Consider the following 25,630-nt stretch of genomic DNA (forward strand, 5'->3'; position numbering starts at 1 on the left):
CCCACAGTGCCGTATGGCAGAAACGTATACTGGCTCATATGAAAATTAGCATATACAACGTATATGAACGTATACAGAGCCTATTGATAGCGTATCACGTACTTATACAAAACGTATGGCCAACGTTTTCGACGCTGAGGCAGTGAAACTTTTTTGAACATGCTCAAAAAACGTTTCACGGCCTCAGCGTTCAACAACGTACACCAGCGTATTGCCGATATTCCGTATACACCGGCATACGTTTCCGTCATACGGCGAAGGAATACGCTAGGAATGCGTTATGTATCTGTTCGTCGAATACGTTGGCCATTCGCTCTGATACGTTTTGTATAAGTACGTGATACGCTATCAATAGACTCTGTATACATTCATATACGTTGTATATGCTAATTTTCATATGCGCCAGCATACGTTTCTGCCATACGGCACTGTGGGACAGGGCCTTTAAAGACAATCATGGGATTCAGTACATGTATGATTTATTTTTTCATTGAAATATTTAAGAAATCGTTTAAAAAAAAAAAACTGAACCTGTACCTGATTCCAGTTTTACTTTGAGTCATGATATGCCCGTCTGCTAACTATTGCATTCGCAAAAGTGCTAATATCCTGCTAAGCAACAAACAGGCAAACAATTAAATCAGACAGAAAATATGACTTCCTTGTCACAGGGAAACAAAGACTTAGATAGAAAGTATCGATTTCAGCTAAATAGATTAAAATCAAATAGCTACCAATAATACATTTTGCCTGTTGCATACTCTTGGATTGCTGTACACCAAACACCCACTTTTCCTCGGTCCCTGGGGCCATCTACTTCATGTGCTTTACACCCTGAAGCAGCAGGTTCATGGATTTGAGCATGAACAGGAGGCTGCAGAGCGAAGCAATGCCACTGCTGAGGTTGGTCCTCCTGGTTCTTCTGATCAGGAAGGTGATGCCTGTGTGCCAGTTGCAGGGGACGGCACAACCACCTGAGCTGTCCAAGGCTGGAGACTTTCTCTTAGGTGGCATTTTTACCTTTCGTACTGGATACAGAGGCACCGTGCCCACCTTTCAAACCTTACCCGATCCTCCAACATGTCGGAAGTAAGTATGTGTTTTGGATTTTGTTCTATGATGTGCTTTCTTGTTCAATACATGTTTGTGCAAATCAAATCATTTAAGAAAATGTGTTGTTTTCTTTTTAGAATCAATGTAAGAGAATTCAAATTTGCCCTGACCATGATCTTTGCAATTGAGGAAATAAATCAAAATCCTGCTATTCTTCCCAACCTGGGCTACAAGATATACAATTCATGTGGAATAACAAACATTATTAAGTCTGCAATAGACTTAGCCAACGGGCAGAGGGAGATCATAGATGAGAGGAACTGTACAAAGGCTGAAACGGCACAGGCCATACTAGGTCACTCTGGCTCCGCACCCACGGTGGGATTTGCTCGGATTGTAGGAAGGTTCAAGATACCAGTGGTAAATATGTTACTTTCATTCAAGGTATATATAAATACTTCTGAAACAATGTAATAAATGCATGTTTCTAAATCACTGTCATTTGAGTTATAGTGCATTGGAAATGTGTTTAATTCTGGATTTCAAAGACCTTCCTGATTAACTAGTATAATAATATAGATCCTTACTTATTTTGTAGTATATGAGAATATGTAATGAATACACATTTCTTCTTTGCACAGCTCAGCCACTTTGCAACCTGTGCATGTCTCAGCAACAGAGAGGAGTTTCCATCTTTCTTCCGGACTATTCCCAGTGACTTCCACCAGAGCAGAGCCCTGGCAAAGCTGGTCAAGCACTTCGGCTGGACCTGGGTGGGGGCAATAAGTAACACAAATGACTATGGTATCAATGGAATCACCACATTTATAAAAGCTGCCCAAGAAGAGGGGGTGTGCGTCGAGTACTATCGGGCATTTGATCAAACAGATTATTTTCATGAGTTAAAAAAAGTAGTTGAAACTGTGAAGTCCTCCACCTCTAAGGTTATTGTGGCCTTCATGTCACACAGAGAAGTTAATTTGCTGGCAACTGAGTTGTACCGACAGAACATTACAGGACTGCAGTGGGTTGGCAGTGACGCCTGGATCACAGATCACTCTCTGACGGACAGTGAGGGTCACAGCATCCTTGTGGGCTCACTTGGCTTCGTTGTCAGCAAAGCTCAGATCCCGGGGCTGGAGGAGCACCTGAGGCAGCTCCACCCCTCACAGTTTCCTCACAGTCAGTTTGTCAGAGATTTCTGGGAAGACGTGTTCAACTGCGCTCTGAACGACACTGCAAACACACAAAGAAAACCATGCAGCGGTTTTGAGAGCTTGCAGAATGTGGAATCCTATTTTACAGATGTTTCTGAGCTGAGATTCACTAATAATGTATACAAGTCAGTTTACGCAGTGGCTCATGCTCTCCACAAGCTTGTCATATGTGAAGAGGGGAGGGGCCCCTTCTACAACGGGAGCTGTGCCGATGCTAAACACATTCAACCATGGCAGGTGAGGAAGAAAACTAAAAGTCCATTGATCTTTTGAAAATACCACAAAACTCAGATGCAATTTGAAATGACACAAAGTTACAAAGAAAAAGAGCCTGCTGATTATAATCAAGTCCCGTTCTTCTCTACAGGTGCTACATTACTTACAGAATATCAACTTCACAACAAGTCAAGGGGAACAAGTGACTTTTGACCATAATGGAGATTCACCTGCAAAATATGAACTCATAAATTTACAACACGTGACCTCAGAGACCGTACATGTCGACACAGTTGGGGTTTTTGATGCCTCTCTGCCCCATGAGCGTCAATTTCTAATGAATGGCATGAAGATAGTGTGGGGAGGAGGAAGTCACACGGTACATATTCATATTGCTTTATTCTCACATTTCTGGGTTGTTAGTCACAAGGCCATACTGCATAATATTTCATAATCCACTAGAATGAAATGCAGCAAAACTGGTTTTTAACTTATTTAAATGTTTTCCAAATGAAATTTGAAGGATATGTGAACACCAATAAAACTTAAAAAGTGAACACACTGTAGGTCTCAAACAATTCCTTCGCATATTCATGCACCAGGTGCCCGTGTCAGTGTGCAGTGAGAGCTGCGCCCCAGGAAAACGCAAAGTCCTTCAGGAAGGAAAACCTGTTTGCTGTTATGACTGTATACCGTGTGCAGAAGGAGAAATCAGCAACATTACAGGTTTGATTTAGAAAAACTGAAATTTTAAATGTGACATATAATGTATCTGGAATGTGATTTTCTCTTTCCATAATTAGCGTAATGACCTAATCAATGTTTTTGTCTCTTTCAAAAACAGACTCTATCGAATGCTTCAAATGTCCCGTTGATTATTGGTCGAATATCAGAGGAGACACATGCATCTTGAAGGAAATTGAATTTCTGTCTTATGCAGAGATCATGGGGATCATTTTAACATTATTTTGTTTAATAGGGGTGATTTTGACAACCATAATTGCATTAGTGTTTTTTCAATTCCGGGACACTCCCATTGTCAGAGCCAACAACTCTGAGCTGAGCTTCCTGCTGCTCTTCTCCTTGACTCTGTGCTTCTTGTGTTCTCTGACCTTCATCGGCCGGCCCTCTGAGTGGTCCTGCATGCTGCGACACACATCATTCGGCATCACTTTTGTCCTCTGTATCTCTTGTGTTCTGGGCAAAACTATAGTGGTGTTGATGGCCTTCAGGGCCACACTTCCAGGTAGTAGTGTGATGAAATGGTTCGGGCCTGCACAGCAGAGGCTCAGCGTCCTGGGTTTCACTCTCATACAGGTTTTAATCTGCATACTTTGGCTGACAATCAACCCTCCTTTCCCCTTCAAGAATATGAACCACTATAAAGAGAAGATTATTCTTGAGTGTGCTCTGGGATCAGCTGTAGGGTTCTGGGCAGTGTTAGGATACATAGGGCTCTTAGCTGTGTTATGTTTCATACTTGCTTTTTTGGCTAGAAAGCTGCCTGATAATTTCAATGAAGCTAAATGTATGACATTCAGCATGTTGATATTCTGTGCAGTCTGGATCACATTCATCCCAGCTTATATCAGCTCTCCTGGGAAGTTCACTGTAGCTGTGGAGATATTTGCTATTCTGGCCTCAAGTTATGGACTTCTTTTCTGCATTTTTATCCCCAAATGTTATGTAATTTTACTAAGACCAGAACAAAATACCAAAAAGCATATGATTGTCAAAACAAAAGATATCCAATGGTAATTTTGCATTGTTGTGATGACTTTCTTTTAAATGTTTCTTTATTTTGTATTGTTAATTAATGACTTCATGTCTAAGTAAGTTCTAAAATCGTGTGTCCCCCCCCCCCATTATGTTAAGGAACCTACCGCTCTTCCTGAAATACATGTCTCCTAATATTTAAGATGTTGTACGTGATATTTTATGTAATAATTAATAATAAAAAAATATATTGTTTGAGTATCCCCACTAATAACATATATTTCTTATTTCTATTTCACACCAGTGCACACATAAAGTATGTGTGTTATTACATGTATATTATTATAACAAATCCTGAACAGTTTCCCTCTATATTAGTTTGTTCAATTCATTGATTGCTATGAAATTACTTTTTGGGAAAATAACCAAAATATTAAGCAAATAAATACAGTAAAGCAAAGAAAATTCCAAAATGTAAAATTGGTTTTCAGTAAAATAAAAAACAAAATAATTTGTTGCAATTGACCCAAACAGGCCATGTGGTCTGCAGATTTTGACTGCAACCCAGTAAATGTATTATTACATTATTAACCCTTTGATGCACAACATGGGTCCAAATAGACCCAAGTGAGTTTTAATTGTAAATATCTTTGTAATAAATTACTTTAATCATTCAGAATTCCACGAATTCCTCAATTAACTTGTTTTTGATCATCACAAATTCTTATTTTCATTTTTACTTTCTTACTTTTTGAATAAAAATCACTTTTGTATCACTACCCTTCTAATGCGCAACATGGGTCCAAAAGGACCCGTATTAGTTTCCTATGTGATTTCATGCATAGCTGAGTGTTTCTTTGCTATATTTTTGGAAATCAATTTATTTAATCATTTAATATTCCAAGTATTCATTAAATATCTTGTTTTTGATGACTACAAATAATTATTTAAATTTTGTCTTTCTTAATTTATGAACTAAAATAGTTTTTGTATTACTACATCAGGTTTACACACACGGGTCTAAAATGACCCGTGTGTGTAAAGTGTGATAACAATGAAAAAAAGACATACTATAATAATAATGTTGTTAAATATAATTAGCATATCAGTGGTTTGGACCAAACAACACATTTCATATTTGAAATCTTTAGTTGTCACTTTGTCACACTCACACATAATATACATCATACAGCCGATAACACTGTGAGATATTGAACTGTTAGTGTATCTGTAGTGTAACTGTCATTTTAGACGGGTCATTTTAGCCCCATGTGTGTAAACCTGATGTAGTAACACAAAAACTGTTTTAGTTCATAAATTAAGAAAGAAAAAATGAAAATAATAATTTGTGGTCATCAAAAACAAGATATTTAATGAATACTTGGAATATTAAATAATTAAATAAATTGATTTCCAAAATTATAGCAAAGAAACACTGAGCCATGCATGAAATATCATAGGAAACCAATGGGGGTCCGTTTGGACCCATGTTGCGCATTAGAAGGGGTTTGCATAGCTTGTGTGTCAAAGGGTTAAAGAGGGAATAATGATATAGAAATATCAACTTTCTTTTACAATTGCAATTTATTTTCCTCCACAAATCTAAAAAGACACAAAACACGATGTGATTCAGACAAGGCTGCAGGGGTCGGCATGACATAACATTTTCCTTCTGTTTATTTCCTCGAGGGTGCGTGAGGTTCTGGTGGACCAACATGAAGCCAGCAATGTATTGTTGTATGGACCGTATGGCTCCTCTGCACATGGATGAACACATACATAAATTCAAACACCTGGTGAAGCATAAACAAAGCATCGTGCAGGTCCTTGTCTGTGTCTGCCTCCACTCCTGTATTGTATATCCCCTTGAGATATAATAAGCAAACATTTTGACTTGTCATAGTAATGATATTATCGATTCATTTTATTATTTACACCTGCACTTTTCCTCATAATGTCATCCCTGAAAAAGCTCCATAGTGTATTGTGGAGGGCTATGCTGCAGGACAGAACATGCCACAAGCATTAGATGGTGGCACAAGCAGGTTTTTTAACAGTTATTCATAGATTTTCAGTTTTTACTCGTGGAAATAGATGCGACACAGAACCTAGGTTTAAAACTGTATATTATAAATGTACCACTCGGCTACACTGCCGAGCAGAGACTGAACATGTTAGTAATTCAACTGCTGCCACTGTGTGTGTGTGTGTGTGTGTGTGCGTGCGTGCGTGCTTGTATGACGGTTAAATAAATGATTGCTTTTAAATGTATTCAGTGTTTATGCACACTTAACAGTCACATGCATTAGCTATTGTGTGTTCACTTACACAATTATCAGTCAAAACCTAAAGGCCACCATGCCATATACTGTAGGAAAGGTGCACATCATCTGAAAACTGGGAACATGAGGAAGTAAAAGTAGTCTCACTACAATGAAAAGGCTACTATGGGGACTAACATCACACATGAATACAAGTGGGCTCATTAGATCCACAAGAGTCTCAGCTGTCCAGTCATACCCAGTTTATGCAATTCCAAGACTGTTAAAGGACTCCAGTATGCAGACATATTCAAATACACCATTTTTAGAAAAGGGGAAAATAACATATTTAACTGCATGATTTTTGCCCAAAATTGCATGGGATTATCAGACAGTGGGTATTTCTGTAAAAGCGATTCTCTTGGGTATCCATAGAGCCCATTTTTATTTAGACTTCTTGAGGTGAGAGGTCCCCTGTCAATATGGCCATGCCCGTTTTTCCCTCGCAAAAACTTTGCCTAACTTTGGAGCATAATTAGTTTTCTTAGCATGACAGGGTTGGTGTCAATGGAGTTTGTAGGTTTCTTAGTTTGATATAATATCAGTATATTCACTCTAGCCTTAAAACTGAGCCTGGGTCCGCTCGTTATTAGGAAATGGGGCCCATGTGTATTCCTGTCAGATTTATTCTTCACACCTGACATCCTTCAGGTCTTACGCAAAGAAACGTATTTGTTTGTACCTCTGAGAATTGACCACTGAGTTGTCGCCTACAACTGAGCAGCAGACAGAAAGCTATAAAACACATCTAGCAAGAATCCTGACTGTGCCATAGGCGAAGCTCTGAGATGACAGCAGTAGTACTTGTCTTAACACTGTTCACTTGGATGGTGTCATCTGGCACATGGCTCAGACTGGACCAGTGTGCTGAGCTCAGTCAGTATGGGTGTGATGAAGAGACATCACATATAAAGGCTGTTATTCATGACAAAACAAAACTGACACTGACACGTGAGAGGTGAGTGAATTGTTATTTCCTCCACTTGTATGTTGGTCTTTAACTTGCCTTTTGTTTTGTCAAGGACCTGGATACCCCAGTGTGGTTTCCAACAGATTCATCAGCAATTAGCTTTTAATTGAATGATTTCCTCAGCGGGGAACCAGACCGAATTATCGGGGCCTAAACACCATATTGAGAGACCCCTAAAAAGACAATTAGACAATCTCTAGAGGAGCTTTTATGAGTCCATTACAAGTTAAAGTCACTTCACTGTAATTATATACAAATGAGAAGTCTCACAGTTGGGTCATTATGCTCCCCATGTTGCACTTGTTAGATTTGAAAAGGTTGTTTTACAATTCGTACTGTTTCTTAAATGGCAGTTTACCAGTTTACCTTACTGAGCAGTTGAGTGATTAATGCAATGTATGACTGTAGTTAAGGGTTTTATATGTGATCATTTGCTACATAATGTTTAATGAACTGATGTTTGTTTTTTCTCTCCTCTCTAGATCTAATGAAATGAGTGTTGCCTCAGAGAGGATTTTAACACATGACAGGATCAAAAGGAACGGTAGCCTCTTTCCTGGTGTGACTTTGAACTGCATGATCTTTAATGGCTGTGTGAACCTGTTGCAAGGAGTCAAGGGAACTGTGAAGCAAAACAGGCATATCTGCAAGTGTAAATGTCAGCGGTTGTTGGTGCGTTCCCTGTCTAAGAGCAGCGGTCTGCTACTTGCAACCGAGGTGAGCGCCAGAGTTACATGTTAATATATTCATAGTAATGCATGTGAAATGAAATCTGAATTTGAATTTAGAACAGTGCACTCAGCAATAATTGCCTTTCTTGTGTTTGTGTAAAAAAAATATTCTGCTCACACCAATTTATTATGAGATGTGTTAATAATCTTTTGTGTTTTTCTGTCATTTTCCTTTGTGCAGATAAAGACTGATAATCACAGCACACAGTTGAATTACAGAAGTATCTGTCCTTCATCTGTTCTCCTGAGATATGTGGCTCACTGCTCCCACATCATTACTCTTGGTCTAGTAGAATACTGGAAAACCTTGGATTGTATTTGCATCTGTAAGGCATGCAACCGTGAGGTCAAAATCCTGCAGGGCTTTGTGTACAGAGAACTTGGACCTGCATTTCCAGAATTCCGTATCTTCATCCTGTCTGAGAGCCAAGTGAGCCTGCTGTCCTCCGAAATATCAAAGAAGGTGTATGTCAGGATCTGCTATGTGCAGGTTTGCATGTTCACCTAATGTAGTTCTGTGCATTACCTCCATTCCATTCTGCCTCAGTCCCTCTAGAGTCGTGTGTGTCACAGTATCGCCAGTGCTCATTCCTGATGGGCAAGCCGGAACAAATACAAAAAATAATACAGTAAACTTTAAAAGCAGAAGTATTTCAAACTTCTAAGCTATTTATTAGTTTTAATTAAGCTTATAAAAACAGGTAATTAATGTAACATTTTATGATCAGAGATGGATGTTGTGAGAAATCTGCTGATAAGAGAGGAATGTAAAAAGACTGCACTTTTTTGCAAGACTTTTTTCTTTTTTGGTTGATTCAGTGAATTTATATGCAGTGATGCAAATACTATATTAAATAGATCCAATAAGACTATCAAGCAGTTACCACTGTAAAGATGTTGCAGAAAAGTCTGACGGTTGAAAGATTCATATCATCTCACAATATACTCATCCCGCTGTTTATGTTATATGTGATGTGTGTGCAGTAACTAACTTTCATATCTTGTCAACAGATGCCATCAAAGTTCTCAGCGCCATACTCTACAAAAGCAGCATTACTGACACAAGCAGGTAATATAAAACAAAAACAAAGATGTCATCATTGTAAAAGAAGCCTTCTTTAATTTCCTTAAAAAGTGTATTATTCTAACACTTTTTTTTCTCCCTCAGATGGCATCAAATGTACTCTTTACACAGGCAGGGTGGAACATGTGCGGCCTTTAGATACCAGCAGATGGGTCGCAAGATATTTTCTAGCAGCTGTGGTGCTGCTTGGAATCTACATGACAAGAATAAAAACATCACCAAACAGAGTCGGTTCTGCTCATGGCAGTAACTCCACAACAATGATGCTTTTCACCATGACATTTGACTGTTGTTCACCATATGTTACCATTAATCAGCCCTCCGAGTTGTCCCAGGTAGCTGTCAGGGTCTCTTTTGTCGTGTGCCTCTCTTGGGCTCTGGGGAGAACTGCACATATGGTGATTGCCTGCAGGGCTGCTCATAGTGTCATGAAATTGTTGTGTCCCACGCAGCAGCAATTTAGAGCTCTGCCTGTAACTGTGTTGTTTATCTGGTTGACTTGCAGCCCTCCTTTTCCCAATAAGAACATAAAACACTGGTTTGAAGACATACTTGTTGAGGGTAGTGTGGGATCAACACTTAGTGTTGGGCAGAGAGAGCTACTGGCTACTTTGTACTGTGTCATCATCTCACTTCCCAGTTTGCTACAATCCATCCTGACTAAATTGAGCTTTCTGAGTGTCCTCTTACATGTGCAACTGGTAACCTGTCTACAGAATTCAAGGGTGCCAACAAAATATGTACTGGTTATTAAGATCAACAGGTTATTTTAAAATATATATATCATTAAAGTTGCATACTATGTCTACATTTGAATGTGATGTTACAATTCTAAATCTAAAACTTTACCTATAATGTAACATTTACAAAAGTGCAGATGTCATGACGCGTACCAGTCCCCTTAACATCCTCAACAGCTGAGGGGGTGATGCTCTCGGTGAATATTACATTTTTAACATTATTTCTTTCTTTTTTAACACAAGATAGCAGACACTTAACAATGATTACAATCAATGACAGTTGAATTTAATGTACATTTTTATTAGCTCTGCTACACATTTTACACAATGTCAGACTGAAGGGTACACTTGTACAGAGCTCTTTATAATTCTATTAAAGATTTTTTTTTAATGGTGATGTCTCCCGTGTGTTCATTTATAGTAAACTCTTATCATGGCATAGTGATGTAAAACTGTACAGTAAGTGTACTGTGGGGGAAACTAAATAAAACATTTTATTAAATGATGTCTTTATTTAACATATATATTTGAATAACTCATTATAAATGTGCATATGTTTGTAAACATGTATTTAAATTAATTATTATAGCCCACTTATGACTTTAAATACATATATAGTAGGTCAAGTAGAGATAGAAAGAACACAAGAAAATAAATGTGCTAAAATTACAGTTCATGTTATTCAATTCCCAGTGTTGCTTTGTGAGTCTTTTCACATATGGTTGCAAGGGATTTGATAAAAGTTTAAAAGTTGTAATTTATATGGACATATTAATATTATTTATAGTTTTTTAGAGAGTAATTAAAGTTAATAATATGATCTTTTGAAAAGACAATGTGCAACTTGTTTGATTAAATATGCACTTTAATGACTTTTTTCAATTGTATTATACGTCACAATGCATCTCTTTCCTGCTTTAACATTTTACACTAAACATAGAAGTCCAACCAGTAAAGCAGTTTACTGTGGAAACAGACCAACTTCTATATTTATTTGGTCATATTTAATATTCAGTGTGACACGTCTTGTTAACTGTAATGAAGGGTTAATTTGGAAAAATGATATTTCGCTGTCACACGGGTGGCAGTGATGGTCAGGGTCCTCGACGGACCAGACCCGGGCAGCAGAGGCTGGCTCTGGGGACGTGGAACGTCACCTCTCTGTGGGGGAAGGAGCCGGAACTAGTGCGGGAGGTGGAGCGCTACCAGTTGGATCTGGTGGTGCTTACCTCTACGCACAGTCTTGGCTCTTGAACCATACTCCTGGTAGATAGGGGTTGGACTCTATTCTTCTCTGGAGTTGCCCAAGGTGTGGGGATACTCACAAGTCCCCGGCTGAGCGCCGCTACGTTGGAGTTCACCCCGGTGGACGAGAGGGTCGCCTCCCTACGCCTTCGCGTTATGGGGGGGAAAACTCTAACTGTTGTTTGTGCCTATGCCCCAAACAGCAGTTCGGAGTATTCGGCCTTCTTGGAGACCCTGAATGGAGCCCTGCAGGGGGCTCCAGTAGGGGACTCCGTAGTCTTACTGGGAGACTTCAATGTGCATGTGGGAAACGATGGAGACAACCTGGAAAGGCAAAAAATCTGAGGCCATGGCTCTCAGCAGGAAACCTACCCCGGGTAGGGAATGAGCCCTTACCCCAAGTGAAGGAGTTCAAGTACCTCGGGGTCTGGTTCGCGAGTGAGGGGATGATGGAGCGAGAGATTGGCCGGAGAATCGAAGTAGCACGGGCACTGCATTCGCTTCACCGCACCGTTGTGACGAAAAGAGAGCTGAGCCAGAAGGCAAAGCTCTCAATCTACCGGTCCATCTTCGTTCCTACCCTCACCTATGGTGAAGGCTGGGTCATGACCGAAAGAACGAGATCGCGGGTACAAGAGACCGTAATGGGTTTTCTTAGACGGGTGGCTGGTGTCTCCCTTAGAGATAGGGTAAGAAGTTCAGCTATTCGTGAGAGACCCGGAGTAGAGCCGCTGCTCCTTTGCGTTGAAAGGAGCCAGTTGAGGTGGTTCGGGCATCTAGTAAGGATGCAACCTGGGCTCCAGGTCTCAGAAAAAGAGATCTCAGAGGGATAAAACCTGTGCATAGACTCTTTACGTTGAGGTAATCAAACACGTGATTATATGGCAAAGCTTAACATGTCATGCTAAACTTTATACTGGTTGCTAAATCATATTAAAAAATATGCCAATTAAAATTAACCTGGATTTTACCAGCTGGCTCAGAAGACTGCTGAAGATAACATACAGACAGGGAACTGATATTATAGTTTTCACCCCTTTAACAGGTTTATAGAGAGCCTGAACGGGCCAGCCTTTTCTGAATGACCAAGTCTAACAATTACTGCACAGCACAGCATGCAGCAGATTCAATACTTCACTACCTTAAAAGTACCTTCTGTTGATTCTTTGAAAAGAAGGTGACATGCCAATCAGCGAGATTAGTTTCTTAGAAGTGCAGTGACGTGTAAAACACAATATGATCTTTTGAGAATTGAGAGTGTGCTCACATTGGCTGCTGATCTTCCTCATATGGTAGAAAAAGCTATATAGGTCAACTTCCAGGTTAGAATTGCTTCAGTGAAGGGGAGGGTGGTTCGTGATGGGTTGGATCACTATCATATTATTCACTCTGCTGGCAAGGACGAGGTCAGAAAACCAAACATGCAAAATGATCGGGCAGACAGGGTTCTTGGAGTTTTCAAAAGAAGGGGATCTTACTATAGGAGGAGTTTTTTCTCTGACTAGTACTCGCACAGTGATAGATAATGGCTATCATGCATTTCCATATACATACTGCACAAAGTAAGTGCCACAAATATATAAAAACTGTATGCAATGTATGGATGAAATAACATGTTATTTTATGTGCGGATCTGATGTGTTGCAAGATGATAAGCTTTCATAACTTCTTTATTTGTGATGTGCAAACACTTAACATTGTGTTTACAGGTGGAATTCCAGGGAATTGAAATTTGCCCGGACAATGATTTTTACTGTGGAAGAGATTAACAGAGATACTAAACTTCTCCCCGGAGTTAGTCTGGGTTATAGTCTGTACAACGGCTGTGGGAGTGAAAACCTGATACGAGCAGCTGTAGAAGCTGTGAATGGAGAGGATTCAAAGGGCTGCAGTGGTCGTGTCCAGGCTCTCATAGGCCATTCATCCTCTGGAGTGAGTGAAGACATAAATGTCATACTAAGTGCGCTATCCATTCCACAGGTGAGTAGAAATTATTGTAAACTGTCCAATTTGTTGGTATAATGAGATGTAAAGATTTATTGTATTTCCCATGTTTATTTTTTTCTTTGAAGGTAAGCCATCTTTCAACCTGTGCTTGTTTGAGTGACAAAAGACTGTACCCCACGTTCTTCAGAACTGTGCCAAGTGACCGCTTCCAAATCATCGGCCTGGTGCAGCTTATGAAATACTTTGATTGGCGCTGGGTGGGGATTATTTACTCTCGAGGTTTGTACTCAAAAACAGGTACAGCTGAATTCACTAAGGAAGCAAAGAAAGAGGGCATATGTGTTGAATACACATTGCCTTTCTCTAAGACATCTGAAGTCAAGTTGGCTGCTATTGTAGAGACGCTAAGGGGATCCTCGTCAAAGGTGATCCTGTTGTTTTTGTCCTTGTCTTTCAACAAATCGTTCCTGTCAAAAATTGAGAATTATAACATAACTGGAAAGCAGTGGCTTGGTGGTGAGTCTTGGATAACACAAGTAGACCTGGCGTCTGTCAAGAGAAAGAACATTTTACAGGGGGCAATGGGCTTTGCCCTCCCTCAGGCATCCATACCAGGTCTTGCTGAATTCTTACTCAGCTTTAAACCTTCGGATGAACCACAGAGTGCAATAATTAAAGCTATGTGGGAGATGTTCTTTGACTGCAGCTTCTCTCCATCAAATACATCGACTATGTGCACTGGCACAGAGGATCTGAGGACAGTCTCCAGTGACTACACAGACGTGACACATTTCAGGGCTGAGAATAATGTGTACAAAGCTGTGTACTTGGTTGCATATGCCCTTCACGCTCTATTGCAATGTAAAAATGGCTCAAATCCCACCACGGGAAGGCCCTGTGTGAACAAGAAGGAAGTTCAGCCTGAGCTAGTAAGTTCTGGTATATTTACTAAGGAATAACATGCTTATTTAGTATTTAGTGATTCTAGGTGTTGTGGTTAATGTCAAACTAATTATGTTAGGTATTATTGTACCATTTGAATACTGAATGTATGTTTGCTAAAATGTGCCAATTGTCCCTCTAGGTGTTGGAACACATTAAGCATGTGAACTTCACGACACAGAACGGGGCTAAAGTTGTCTTTGATGAAAATGGAGACTCAGTTGCCCAGTATGACTTAGTTAACTGGCAGATAAAAGAAGATGGCTCTGTGGACATTGTAAATATTGGTCACTATGATACCTCTTTACCAAAGGGGGAAGAATTAAAACTTAAAGACAACACCAACATAGTTTGGGGAGGAAACAGGAATCAGGTAAAGTAAACAGAAGTTTGCATGTGCAACCCAGGTTCTCTTAGTGAAGAGACTATATTTCCATCCTGCATATCTTGTGTGCAGAGACAGCTGACGTGGATACTCTGTGGCCACCACAAGTGATATGAAAGTTTCCAGGTCAGCTGCCACTGTGGGGGGTCAGTCCCCACACATATGCAACATGTAAGATGGAGAGGTAGTCTTGACACAATAGAAAACTGATTGATTTGTTGAATTTATTTGATGATTTAAAAACAAATATACTGTGCTGCAGTCATTACATACCTTAAGAAAAAATCACAGAGGACACAAAAAAGTCCAAAGGCTCATTTCCAGTTATTTGCATTATCTTGATCATAAAAGTTAAACATAAAAATGTAATATGTTACATGATACTTAAATGGGCTCTGTGAACTGGTCCGTTTTAGATTTGTTGGCAGATTATTGGTGCACTGTAAAAAAAAATAAACCAGTGTTTTCACCCATTAGATGTTTGTCCTTTATTTTAATGTTGGTCCTTTTACTTTATAGGAACTTTATAAATATTGCAATGACTAAGACATACAAAAACATTTTCTTGCATCATTGAGATTTTACATGCTGTGTTTTGCCTATTAAGGTCCCAAGGTCTGTCTGCAGAGAACCATGCCCACCAGGGACTCGTAAGGCCACAAACAAGTTTAAGCCTGTGTGCTGCTTTGACTGCTTTGAGTGCCCTGAGGGAACAATAAGCAATCAGTCAAGTGAGTAAGGATTTCAAAATTGTGAGGATAAATAAAAAGATTAATATATTGATTAAATTAAATTAAACGGTTTGATTTCATTTTGGAGTAATGATTGTATTTCTGTATAATTTCATCTATTTTACAGATTCCCCCGACTGTTTGATCTGTCCTCCTGAATTATGGCCAAATGAAAAGAAAGACAAGTGTCTTCCAAAACCGACTGAATACCTTTCCTACAAAGAGATCATGGGAGCCCTTTTAACTGGATTTGGCTGCGTTGGCGTATTGTTATCTCTTCTGACAGTAATAATTTTGTTTATTCATAAAGAGACTCCCATTGTCAGAGCCAACAACTCTGAGCTGAGCTTCCTGCTGCTCTTCTCTTTGAAACTATGTTTCTTGTGTTCTCTGACCTTCATCGGCCGGCCCTCTGAGTGGTCCTGCATGCTGCGACACACAGCATTCGGCATCACCTTTGTCCTCTGTATCTCTTGTGTTCTGGGGAAAACTATAGTGGTGTTGATGGCCTTCAGGGCCACACTTCCAAGGTAGTAGTGTGATGAAATGGTTCGGGCCTGCACAGCAGAGGCTCAGCTGTCCTGGTTTTCACCCTCATTCAAGTTGTGATTTGTATTCTTTGGCTGACAATAAACCCTCCATTCCCAAAGAAGAACATGAAGTACTATAAAGATAAGATAATCTTAGAGTGTGCCCTGGGTTCAGCTGTTGGATTCTGGGCTGTGTTGGGATATATCGGACTTCTTGCTCTCTTGTGTTTTATACTTGCTTTTCTTGCTAGAAAGTTGCCAGACAGCTTTAATGAAGCTAAACTGATCACCTTCAGCATGCTGATATTCTCTGCAGTGTGGATCACATTTATCCCAGCATATGTCAGCTCTCCTGGGAAGTTCACTGTGGCTGTGGAGATATTTGCCATTCTGGCTTCTAGTTTTGGTTTGCTGGTGTGCATTTTCTTCCCAAAATGTTATATTATTATCTTCAGGCCAGAGCGAAACACAAAAAAACATGTGATGGGGAAAATACCAGCAATAACTCTTTAATCTGTATCTAATAAAAGTGTCCTCCAAAACAAATATCCTTAGAGTAACAACAAATAAACCAACACTATTGCATTGTAAGATATTGTAGAAACACAAGACATTGAAATTCACTTGTTGTGTTGTTTTGATTAAATTTAATCCACTGACTCAGGTCTTTTTATTCCATTTATATTTGATCACAATATATTATATTCATGTTGGACAGAAAAGTTTGTACAAGATTCATTAATGACATTCAGCCAACATGTTGTTTAGTGGGGTCATTTCAGTGTAGGACAGACTAAGAAATATTGTACAAGTTAATAACATGACAGGGAACATGAAACAAATGGCTCCTCCTACTCAACATCACTTGAAACCTAAATAAACCGAATGTTGTTTCTCTGTATATGTTCATTTATTAGTTTATTTTATGTGATATGAACATCACAGCAGCATTAACATTGTAACATTGTGTATTTAAGTCTTCACAGTAGCACCCTTTGAGAGCTTCATGGCACATGTGGTTTTCTGTATAATCTGGTTATAACTAGGCCAAATGTTTTTGGACATTAACACAATGACATTGTCATGAAATATTTGTAATATTGTTTGAACTACTGACTAAAATATTAAAGATGGCAGGGTTAATTATTTATGTTTTGAATCACGTTTGTTTTAATCCTTTCATAGATGTAGAATCAAGTGTTGCCCAGCAGATGTCACTGTGTTGTCTGTATAGTCCCTTCGAAAGAGTTCATTATTCTGGAAAGCTTTGTTTTGCCATCACTGCTGCATACACATAGAGTCAGCTCAAGCAGTCACCTATTGTACCTGGAGTTTTAAGAAAAGAAAAATTGGATACAGTAGTCCTGTGTCCAACTCTTGAGAAGTAAATGACGTGTTACTGCTGACAAATCACACACGCTTATCTTTTGGATATTCACAACTGCTTTGGAACTCAAGTTTATTACACAGGTTCATTAATGAGGGGTGCACACGCAGGGTCATGCATCAATGGATGCATTCATTAATGATAAGTCACTACATTTATTATAAAGTGTTACGCTGGTAATCAACTTTCTTCTGGGGAACATAAAGACAACCTGTCACCTCATCAGCTAACTTAAAATTCACTACTCACACCGTTCTCAGGCCTTTTCCTTATCATCTATAAAACAGATTAAAAATGTTATTGTCATTATGGCTTTTTAAACAATAAAAGTACGTAAAAAACTAAAACAAACCTATTTTAAATTAAATTAAATTAATGAGCATCACCCTTTCTGAAAAAGCACAAATAGACTCCTGCATGTTTGTGCATGTGCAAGATGTGCAAGTGTACATATACACAACTTTGCATATTGGCTGTCACGCAAAAATTGTCCCTACTAAGTGCACTCCCTGGTACAACATCATTTTTTATGACTCATACAGTGTTTACCTATTTGCAATGCTCCACTTCACAAATCTTTCTTGGCCCTATATTCAGCCTCCATCTCATTAGCTTCACTATGAAGCTCAACAAACATTACCACACTATTTTAGAAATGAACTGTGCCCAGCAGATTGCTGCCAGATTGTGTTGGCTCTGATTCTCTAATGTGTGCGTGATATACATTAGCATGATAGCGTGCATAGTGTGTGTCCTGAATATAGCAATCACCTTTCCCTGTTGTACTAATCTTACCTATCTAACATCGCTGAACCCTATGGGAAATACATTAGCCTTTTATGAAAAGAGAGCAGGTCTAGCTGCATCAGACGCAGTTGTTATTATAAGAGCTCTGTCCTCAGCTCTATCAAAAGATATCAAGCCAACATGCATGAGCTGCAGATAGCTATTATTTTATCTCTGTGTGTTTTTTGCCTGTATAGAGTTTCTGGCTGTCAACCTTTCAGTAAGTTTGACATGCCAAGTTTGTTCAAACAGGGAGACATAATGATGGGGGGTATTTTCCCGGTTTTCAACAAAGAGATAAGCAGCACTTCTACGTTCAAGAGCGAGCCGCCTGGAGTGAAGTGTGCAGGGTAAGTTGTGATGCATCTGACTTACTTCATACATGCTCCTCTACTTTTATCTTATAAACTAGTATAATTTCCCTAACCTTTTTTAGATTTGACCTGCGAGCTTTTCGATGGACCCAAGTGATGATATTTGCAATTGAAGAAATCAACAAAGATCCTGCTCTCCTGCCAAACATATCTCTTGGCTATAGGATCCTTAACTCCTGTGCATCTCCTACAAATACTTTACGTGCTGCACTAGCACTGGCTAGTGGACCAGAGGAGATAGAACTGAATTCCCCTTGTCCTCCAGCTATATCTGCCCTCATAGCAGAGTCGGGATCATCTCAGTCTTTAGCTGTCGCTGGAACTCTTGGACCATTTCAAGTACCGATAGTAAGAGATTTATTGAAATCTTTACTGCATTAGTGTTCCATGACATTTTATGTTTGTGTAGTTGTATTTATTCATACTTCTTCTGGTGTTCTTTTCATAGGTAAGTTACTTCTCAACATGTGCCTGCCTGAGTGATAAAGCTAAATATCCTACATTTTTACGAACAATCCCCAGCGACTACTTCCAGGCAAAAGCTTTGGCAGCACTGGTCAAACGTTTTGGCTGGCAGTGGATTGGGGCCATACAGTCAGACAATGACTACGGGCGAAATGGGATCCTGGCTTTTACTGAGGAGGTTAAAAAGCTTGGGGTTTGTATTGCATTTGTCGGGACAATTCTTCGTACATACACTGAGGATAAAATTCTGGATGTCGTGGAAATCATTAAGCAGTCATCTGTCAAAGTCATTCTGCTGCTTTTGTTCCAGAGGGTGACTTTTACCCTTTGATGAAAGAGATTGTGAAACAGAACATTACAGGAATTCAGTGGATTGCCAGCGAGGCCTGGATAACAGCAAGTCGACCCTCCACACCTGAAATCTACCAAGCTTTTGGTGGAGCCCTAGGCTTTGTTGTGCAGAAGATGGCTATTCCAAATCTAAAACAATTCCTTACAGGCATTAGCCCTTACACTGATCCAAGTGCAGCTTTTGTGAGGGATTTCTGGGAGATTATGGTGGGCTGTCGACCTGTTTTACCTGGGGAAGACACAGGTACTGAAGCAACGACTGAAAAATGCACAGGCTATGAGACATTAATGAATTCCCGGGATATGTTCTTCAATGTCACACATCTCAGAGTGTCCTATAATGTGTATAAGGCAGTGTATGCCATTGCGCATGCCCTACATCAGTTGGTATTCTGCAAACCAGTCGGAGAAAAAACAGTGAGGTCATGTTTGAATACGTCAGAAATTCAGCCAAAAGAGGTGAGAAGAAATAGTGCACGTAAAATCTACAAATAAGCTATGAATGTATCTGTGTAGAAGTTATCTTGTCAATAAGAACAATTGGAAATATATAACAAATAATATGTTCTCTTTCAAAGGTCACTGATCAACTTCACAGGGTGAATTTTAGGAATCAGTTTGGAGATGATGTGTTTTTTGATGTCAATGGTGACCCTCCTGCTTCTTATGACATTATTAACTGGCAGCTGATTGATGGGCAGGTGCAACATGTCACACTGGGTCATTTTTCCTCTGCTGCTAACAGTGAGTATAAGCTCAGCATCCGGGAGGAAGAAATTGTGTGGAGGACAGGGAGTATGGTAAAATACTTTTTATTGCAATAAGCTTATAGATTTATTTGGAACATAAGATCAATTAAACAACACATCGTTTACACTTTTTCTTCCCTCAGGTTCCGACGTCGGTGTGCTCAAATGTTTGCCCAGCAGGAACCAGGAAAGCTCAAATAAAGGGAAAACCCACCTGCTGTTTTGACTGTATCCCATGTGCTGATGGAACTATAGCCAACTCAACAGGTATCAAAAGCATGTATGCCATAAACAAACACGACCCAGTGTCATAGCATGTATTTAGTTATTGCATATATGTCATGTTTAGATATATCATTGTCAGTGTGACTGTGGCATTTTTTATTTTATTGCTTTAAATTTCATTGCATTTTTTACAAAAACAAATAGTAAATGTAACATCCAGACACAGAACTGATTATTTCTGTTCATGTTCAACAGGTGCAGCCGACTGCACACCATGTACACAGGAATACTGGTCCAATGAGAGGAAAGATGAGTGCATTCCTAAAACAATTGAGTTCCTGACATATCACGAGCCGATGGGAATAACTATCACAGTTGTATCCCTGCTTGGGGCCTCCCTGTCTCTGGCCACAATGATGGTCTTTATCCGCTTCAGACAGACTCCTGTGGTAAAGGCCAGCAACACTGAGCTGAGCTGTTTCCTGTTGTTTGCTCTTTTTTTGTGTTTTCTCTGCCCCCTCACTTTCATCGGCAGACCTACAGTCTGGACATGCATGCTGCGCCACACAGCTTTTGGTGTGACATTTGCACTTTGTATTTCCTGTGTCTTGGGAAAAACTATTGTTGTTGTTACAGCTTTCAAAACCACATTTCCTGGCAGCAAATTTGCAGGAAAGTTTGGTCTTGCACAGCAAAGGATCATAGTTTTCTCCTGCACTTTGATTCAGATAGTAACATGTGTGTTGTGGCTCAAGTTAAACCCACCTTTCCCAGACATGGTTTTCAGATACAGCAATAAGAAGATTGTTTTAGAATGTAACACGGGCTCTGATGTTGCTTTCTATGCAGTGTTTGGGTACATAGGGATCCTTGCAATAATATGTTTGGTCCTGGCATTTCTAGCAAGAAAGTTGCCCGATAACTTTAATGAAGCCAAATTTATCACTTTCAGCATGCTAATATTCTGTGCGGTCTGGATCACCTTTATCCCAGCGTACGTCAGCTCTCCTGGGAAGTTCACTGTAGCTGTGGAAATATTTGCAATTTTATCTTCAGCATTTGGCTTATTAATTAGCATTTTTGCACCTAAATGTTACATAATATTGATCAAGCCAGAGAAAAATATCAAGAAACATGTCATGGGAAAAAATATGAACCATAATCTATGATTTCTTAATTGTCCACTATCATGTGTGTCTGATATTTAATTAATATACGCACATAATATGACACTAAAGATATACAAGCTGTACATGGATAGAAATTATATTTATGAATCATTATTTACCAGTAATTGATGATTGATAACTTTTCTACTGTGTATTTATTGAATCATTCATTAAAGAATGTAAAATCATGCAGAGTATTTTCACTGTGTACTAAGGTCTCTCTGTTCTTTGTGTGATAAGAATATGAATTGCTAATATTTTGCGACACACTTTAATTAACTGCACATATGCATTTAACATACATATAAATGAATAATAATTCACAATCTTATAGAGTAGTACAAGCACTTTGTTGTTTTGTCTTAAGTATATTTGCCAATAAAGAAAAATCAAACATCTGGCTGTGATTGTGTTTGTGTTATATTTCCAAACCTAATTTAAATAAATGGTTTTCCTATTTAAACATTTTCCCCAAATTAAAATTACTTACGAATCATTACTCTTGTTGAAGTGTACTCTATTGTCCTTAACTTTTTCATAATCAAACAAAAATAAATCTATTGTATAACTTCTATGTTTTGACACTGAAATTACATTCATCATATTAAAAAAAAAAAATGTTTTAAAACTGCATCTTTCTCTGGATGTTTATTATTCTATCCGTATCATTTACTGTAAATAATACACTCAAAAATAATAACACAAAACAGTAACTTATTACCATCGATGAGATGTGCTCTCCTGTATCTAATATTCTATGAAATAAAGTTTTTTCGGTAGCCTCTTTGGATGACAAGACAAAACAAAACAAAAAATGTTTTAAATCAAATGATATATGCATAGATCAAATTAATTAGTTGTAACAAACTGGCAATATTGGCAGCATAAGAGAAAACAACTTTTAAGGGAAAAGCATTAAGCATTAACAGTATTATAAAAAAGTTTGCTTTACTGTATTTAGAGCACAGTAATAGGTCATATGTGCTTATACATGTCAAAAGAATATAGCAACACATGTAATGTACTGTCTGTCATTTTCATCTTAGCATCATGTTTTTCTTGCAGTTTTTTTCTGGTTCCAGAATTATGATATAGCACTTTGGAGCAAAAATGCAAAAAAGGAGACCAAAAGCTGAGGCTAAAATAGCAAAAAATATGCACAGCCACTGTATAATTACCAGCTGTGCTCACATAAACTGGAATAAAAGTAATCCACAGGGCAAAGAATATCAACATGCTGAAGGTGATGAACTTCGCCTCATTAAAATGATCAGGCAGCTGCCGAGCCAAAAATGCCATTAGGAGGCACATGCAGGCCAAGATGCCGATGTATCCAAGAACACACCAGAAGCCAACCTCTGAACCAGTAACACACTCAACGATGATAGTAGCACTGTGATCTGTGTTGTTGTTGGCATGAGGTGGACTGGTGAGCAGCCAGATAAAACTGATTATTATCTGAGCAGAGGGAAAAACAGGATTTTCATTTTCAATCAACGTGTCAAACAATATTTAAAGTTGATTAATGGAAATTGTTTCTACCTGAACAGCTGTCCCTAGAAGCACACTGGCTCTCTGCTAGGTTGTATCCAAACCACTTCATGACTTTCTGGCAGTGTGGACCTAAAAGCCATTAGGACCACTACTGTCTTGGCCAGGAGGCATGAAATGCAAAGGGCAAAAACTGATCCCAAATGCTGGATACCTGATACGGCAAAGCCAGTCTGAAGGCTCACCAATGAACAACAGGCCAACAAGGAAACAGACATCAAGAAACATCAAGAGAAAGAAGCTCAATTCCATGTTGTTGGCTCGAACCAGTGGTGTGTCTTTGTGTGTGAAGAATATGGCGAAGATGGAGAGTGAAATGCAAGCTCCGAGCACAGACACAACACACAACACAATACCCATTAACTCATGGTAAGACAGGAATTCAATAGTCTTTGGGATGCAGAGATCACTGGCTTCATTGGGCCATGTGTCCTCTGAGCAGCGTGAGCACTCTACAGAATCTGAAGATGGGTGGAGAAGAGACCCTTTTAGATTAAAGAAGCCACTTTTAGATACAAGCCGGACAACACAGGAGAAGTGCGATATAAACCAGAACACAACGCACTAGTCGTATTACTAACTTCTCCCTCAGCACAGTGGACACAGTCAAAACAGCAGATGGGTTCCCCCTTTCTCCTGGAGATGCGGGAACCTGGAGGACAACTGTCGCTGCATACAGACCGGGAAGTCTGAGAGGCAAAGTTCAGACACTCAGAAAGACACAGATTTCAATTAATATTCATCAGCGTTTGTAATTTGTTATGCAAAACTGGACTCTGCAAAATCTAATTCAGATAGAGACTAAAAGGTGTAATCACTTCAACGACACAAATTCCCATTACAATAACAGTATTATCTCAATTAGTATTGAGACATTCACATGCAATTGATGTAAGCTTGAATTTGAAGGTGAAATCATTTTCCTCTGTTTATCTAACAATAAAGTATATTGCACATCAATGAGAACAAATTAGCTGATGTGTTGATCAACAGTACATACAACAGTCTTAGAGGTGAACATGGTCTCAAGCCTGTTTGCAGAGAACACACCTGCTTCCCAACAGGTCACTGAATCACTGAGTCATTTATGACCAGGCTGCGTCCAGCGGGCGAGGAGGCGTCATAGAAACCTACTTTCACCAAATGTAGTGAGCCGTCACGCCTCCTTTGCCAGTTCATGAGATCATAATAAGCAATAGGGGTCACCGTTTTGATCAAAGTGACGATCAAAGTTGACGGTGAAAGAAAGCTGATTCATGAATATTGGATGGTCTGAGACTAGTGACGTGTTGTTTAAGCCCTGGAATCACATCTGCTCTTCGGATAGCAAATCTGAGTGTCTCAGATCTCCAAACTTTTCCCAGAGTGATTTGGCAGTGGCACAAGCTTCACTGGCGATCCACTGCAGGCCGGTTATATTGCGATGTTGGATCTCTCTCAGAATGCCCTGCATCTCTGACTCACTACTGAAGTTAATGATGACCTTTGAGGACGCCATCTGCAGTAAAAAAAACTAACAAATAAAACATATAGATACAGTTGAAATTTAATGAATTAATGACATTTAAATAATTTTCATAATTTTAAATAAATTATTGTCTGTAAGACCTATATATAATATAGAATATGTATATGAACAAGACAAAATAGATTGTGCAAAAAATAAACTAGAGACCAACATGTGTTGGGATCACACAAGCCGTGAAATTAGCTTAGACCCAAATGTACCTGAATAACATCCTTTGGTTACTCAAACAGCTGCAGGATGCAAAATAGCTCACCTGGTATGATAGAACACAGTAATTAACCTTCTGCACACGTTGGCACTCTTAAAAGCTGCTTTACGAGTGCACTAGGAACCTAACCACTTAACTGTAAAAGTCAAAGATGAGTTAACACTGATATTAAAATATGGACATATTTTATACATTTCCAAAGATACGATTGTAATTTTGTACACTTTAATCATGATACCGGTACATAATACAGTACTCTATACCTGAATGTCTGACAGCAAGAAATAATTTATTCTTGTGCAGTGAAAACTATGTTTCACCATTGTTTTAATTAATTGACACTTTAAACCACTTAAAAGATTGATTATCTGAAAAATGCATTATCAGAAAGAAGAAATGAGGCTGCTGTTCTTTTCTCTGCTAAATTGACATTTTGGAGAAGCATGGTTTTAACAGTAGACAGTAGTCTTTATCAGAGACACAGGTATGTCATCACAGCTGTCACGGATGTGGAAACCCAGCTTGATCTGTGGCAGGAGGTCACTACGCTGGTTGATCTCTTTGATTGCAAAAGTCATAGTCTGCATCCAGCGCAATGCACGAGAACTGAAACTGTACATAAGTGAAAAGCAGTTTGTCACACAGCACAAATGTATACGTATATTAACATACAGACATAATCATATAAAATAAACAGAAACACAATAAAAATATAATCCTGCTGTGTAGTGCATAATCCAACGACTATCAAAAACATTCAAATATTCACTCCCTACTTATACATATCAGGCGGTTTTTTTGTTTTGTATTTTGGAAGAGAAGACACCGGGCTGTAGTGTAGAGGGAATAAGCCCCCTATAACTACATCTCCATCTTCATACAGACTATTTTTCTCCTCTTCTCCCAAGAGAACACAGTTATCCAGAGCAGCAGATGAACCAGGTTTGGCCCCAAAGAGAAAAAGAAACATGAGAAGCTTTGCAGCCAGCATTGCTGCCAGTATTGCCAT

At 39.1% G+C, this 25,630-nt stretch overlaps 3 protein-coding genes and 1 pseudogene across 3 annotated transcripts; 3 read left to right on the forward strand and 1 right to left on the reverse strand.

Moving 5' to 3' along the window:
• The first annotated feature begins 952 nt into the window (after positions 1–952).
• Positions 953–4,244, forward strand: LOC115017472 (extracellular calcium-sensing receptor-like). The gene is made up of 6 exons (XM_029445944.1): positions 953–1,089; positions 1,191–1,473; positions 1,695–2,507; positions 2,638–2,865; positions 3,089–3,212; positions 3,331–4,244. Exons 2-6 carry the CDS (start codon positions 1,225–1,227, stop codon positions 4,242–4,244), a joined length of 2,328 nt encoding a protein of 775 aa, XP_029301804.1. The 5' UTR covers positions 953–1,089; positions 1,191–1,224.
• Positions 4,245–12,750: 8,506 nt separating this feature from the next.
• On the forward strand, positions 12,751–16,487 carry LOC115017490 (extracellular calcium-sensing receptor-like). The gene is given in 8 exon segments (XM_029445979.1): positions 12,751–12,855; positions 13,003–13,273; positions 13,366–14,169; positions 14,325–14,555; positions 15,175–15,298; positions 15,426–15,826; positions 15,828–15,875; positions 15,877–16,487. Coding segments are annotated over 7 exon segments (2,310 nt in total). The 5' UTR covers positions 12,751–12,855; positions 13,003–13,036; the 3' UTR covers positions 16,342–16,487.
• Positions 16,488–18,232: 1,745 nt separating this feature from the next.
• Positions 18,233–21,334, forward strand: LOC115017980 (extracellular calcium-sensing receptor-like). The gene is given in 7 exon segments (XM_029446755.1): positions 18,233–18,351; positions 18,438–18,723; positions 18,824–19,135; positions 19,138–19,650; positions 19,770–19,991; positions 20,084–20,207; positions 20,421–21,334. Coding segments are annotated over 7 exon segments (2,490 nt in total).
• Positions 21,335–22,371: 1,037 nt separating this feature from the next.
• LOC115017803 (extracellular calcium-sensing receptor-like) lies at positions 22,372–25,630 on the reverse strand (annotated as a pseudogene).

Source organism: Cottoperca gobio, chromosome 13, assembly GCF_900634415.1.
Source record: "Cottoperca gobio chromosome 13, fCotGob3.1, whole genome shotgun sequence".
Lineage (NCBI taxonomy): Eukaryota > Metazoa > Chordata > Actinopteri > Perciformes > Bovichtidae > Cottoperca > Cottoperca gobio.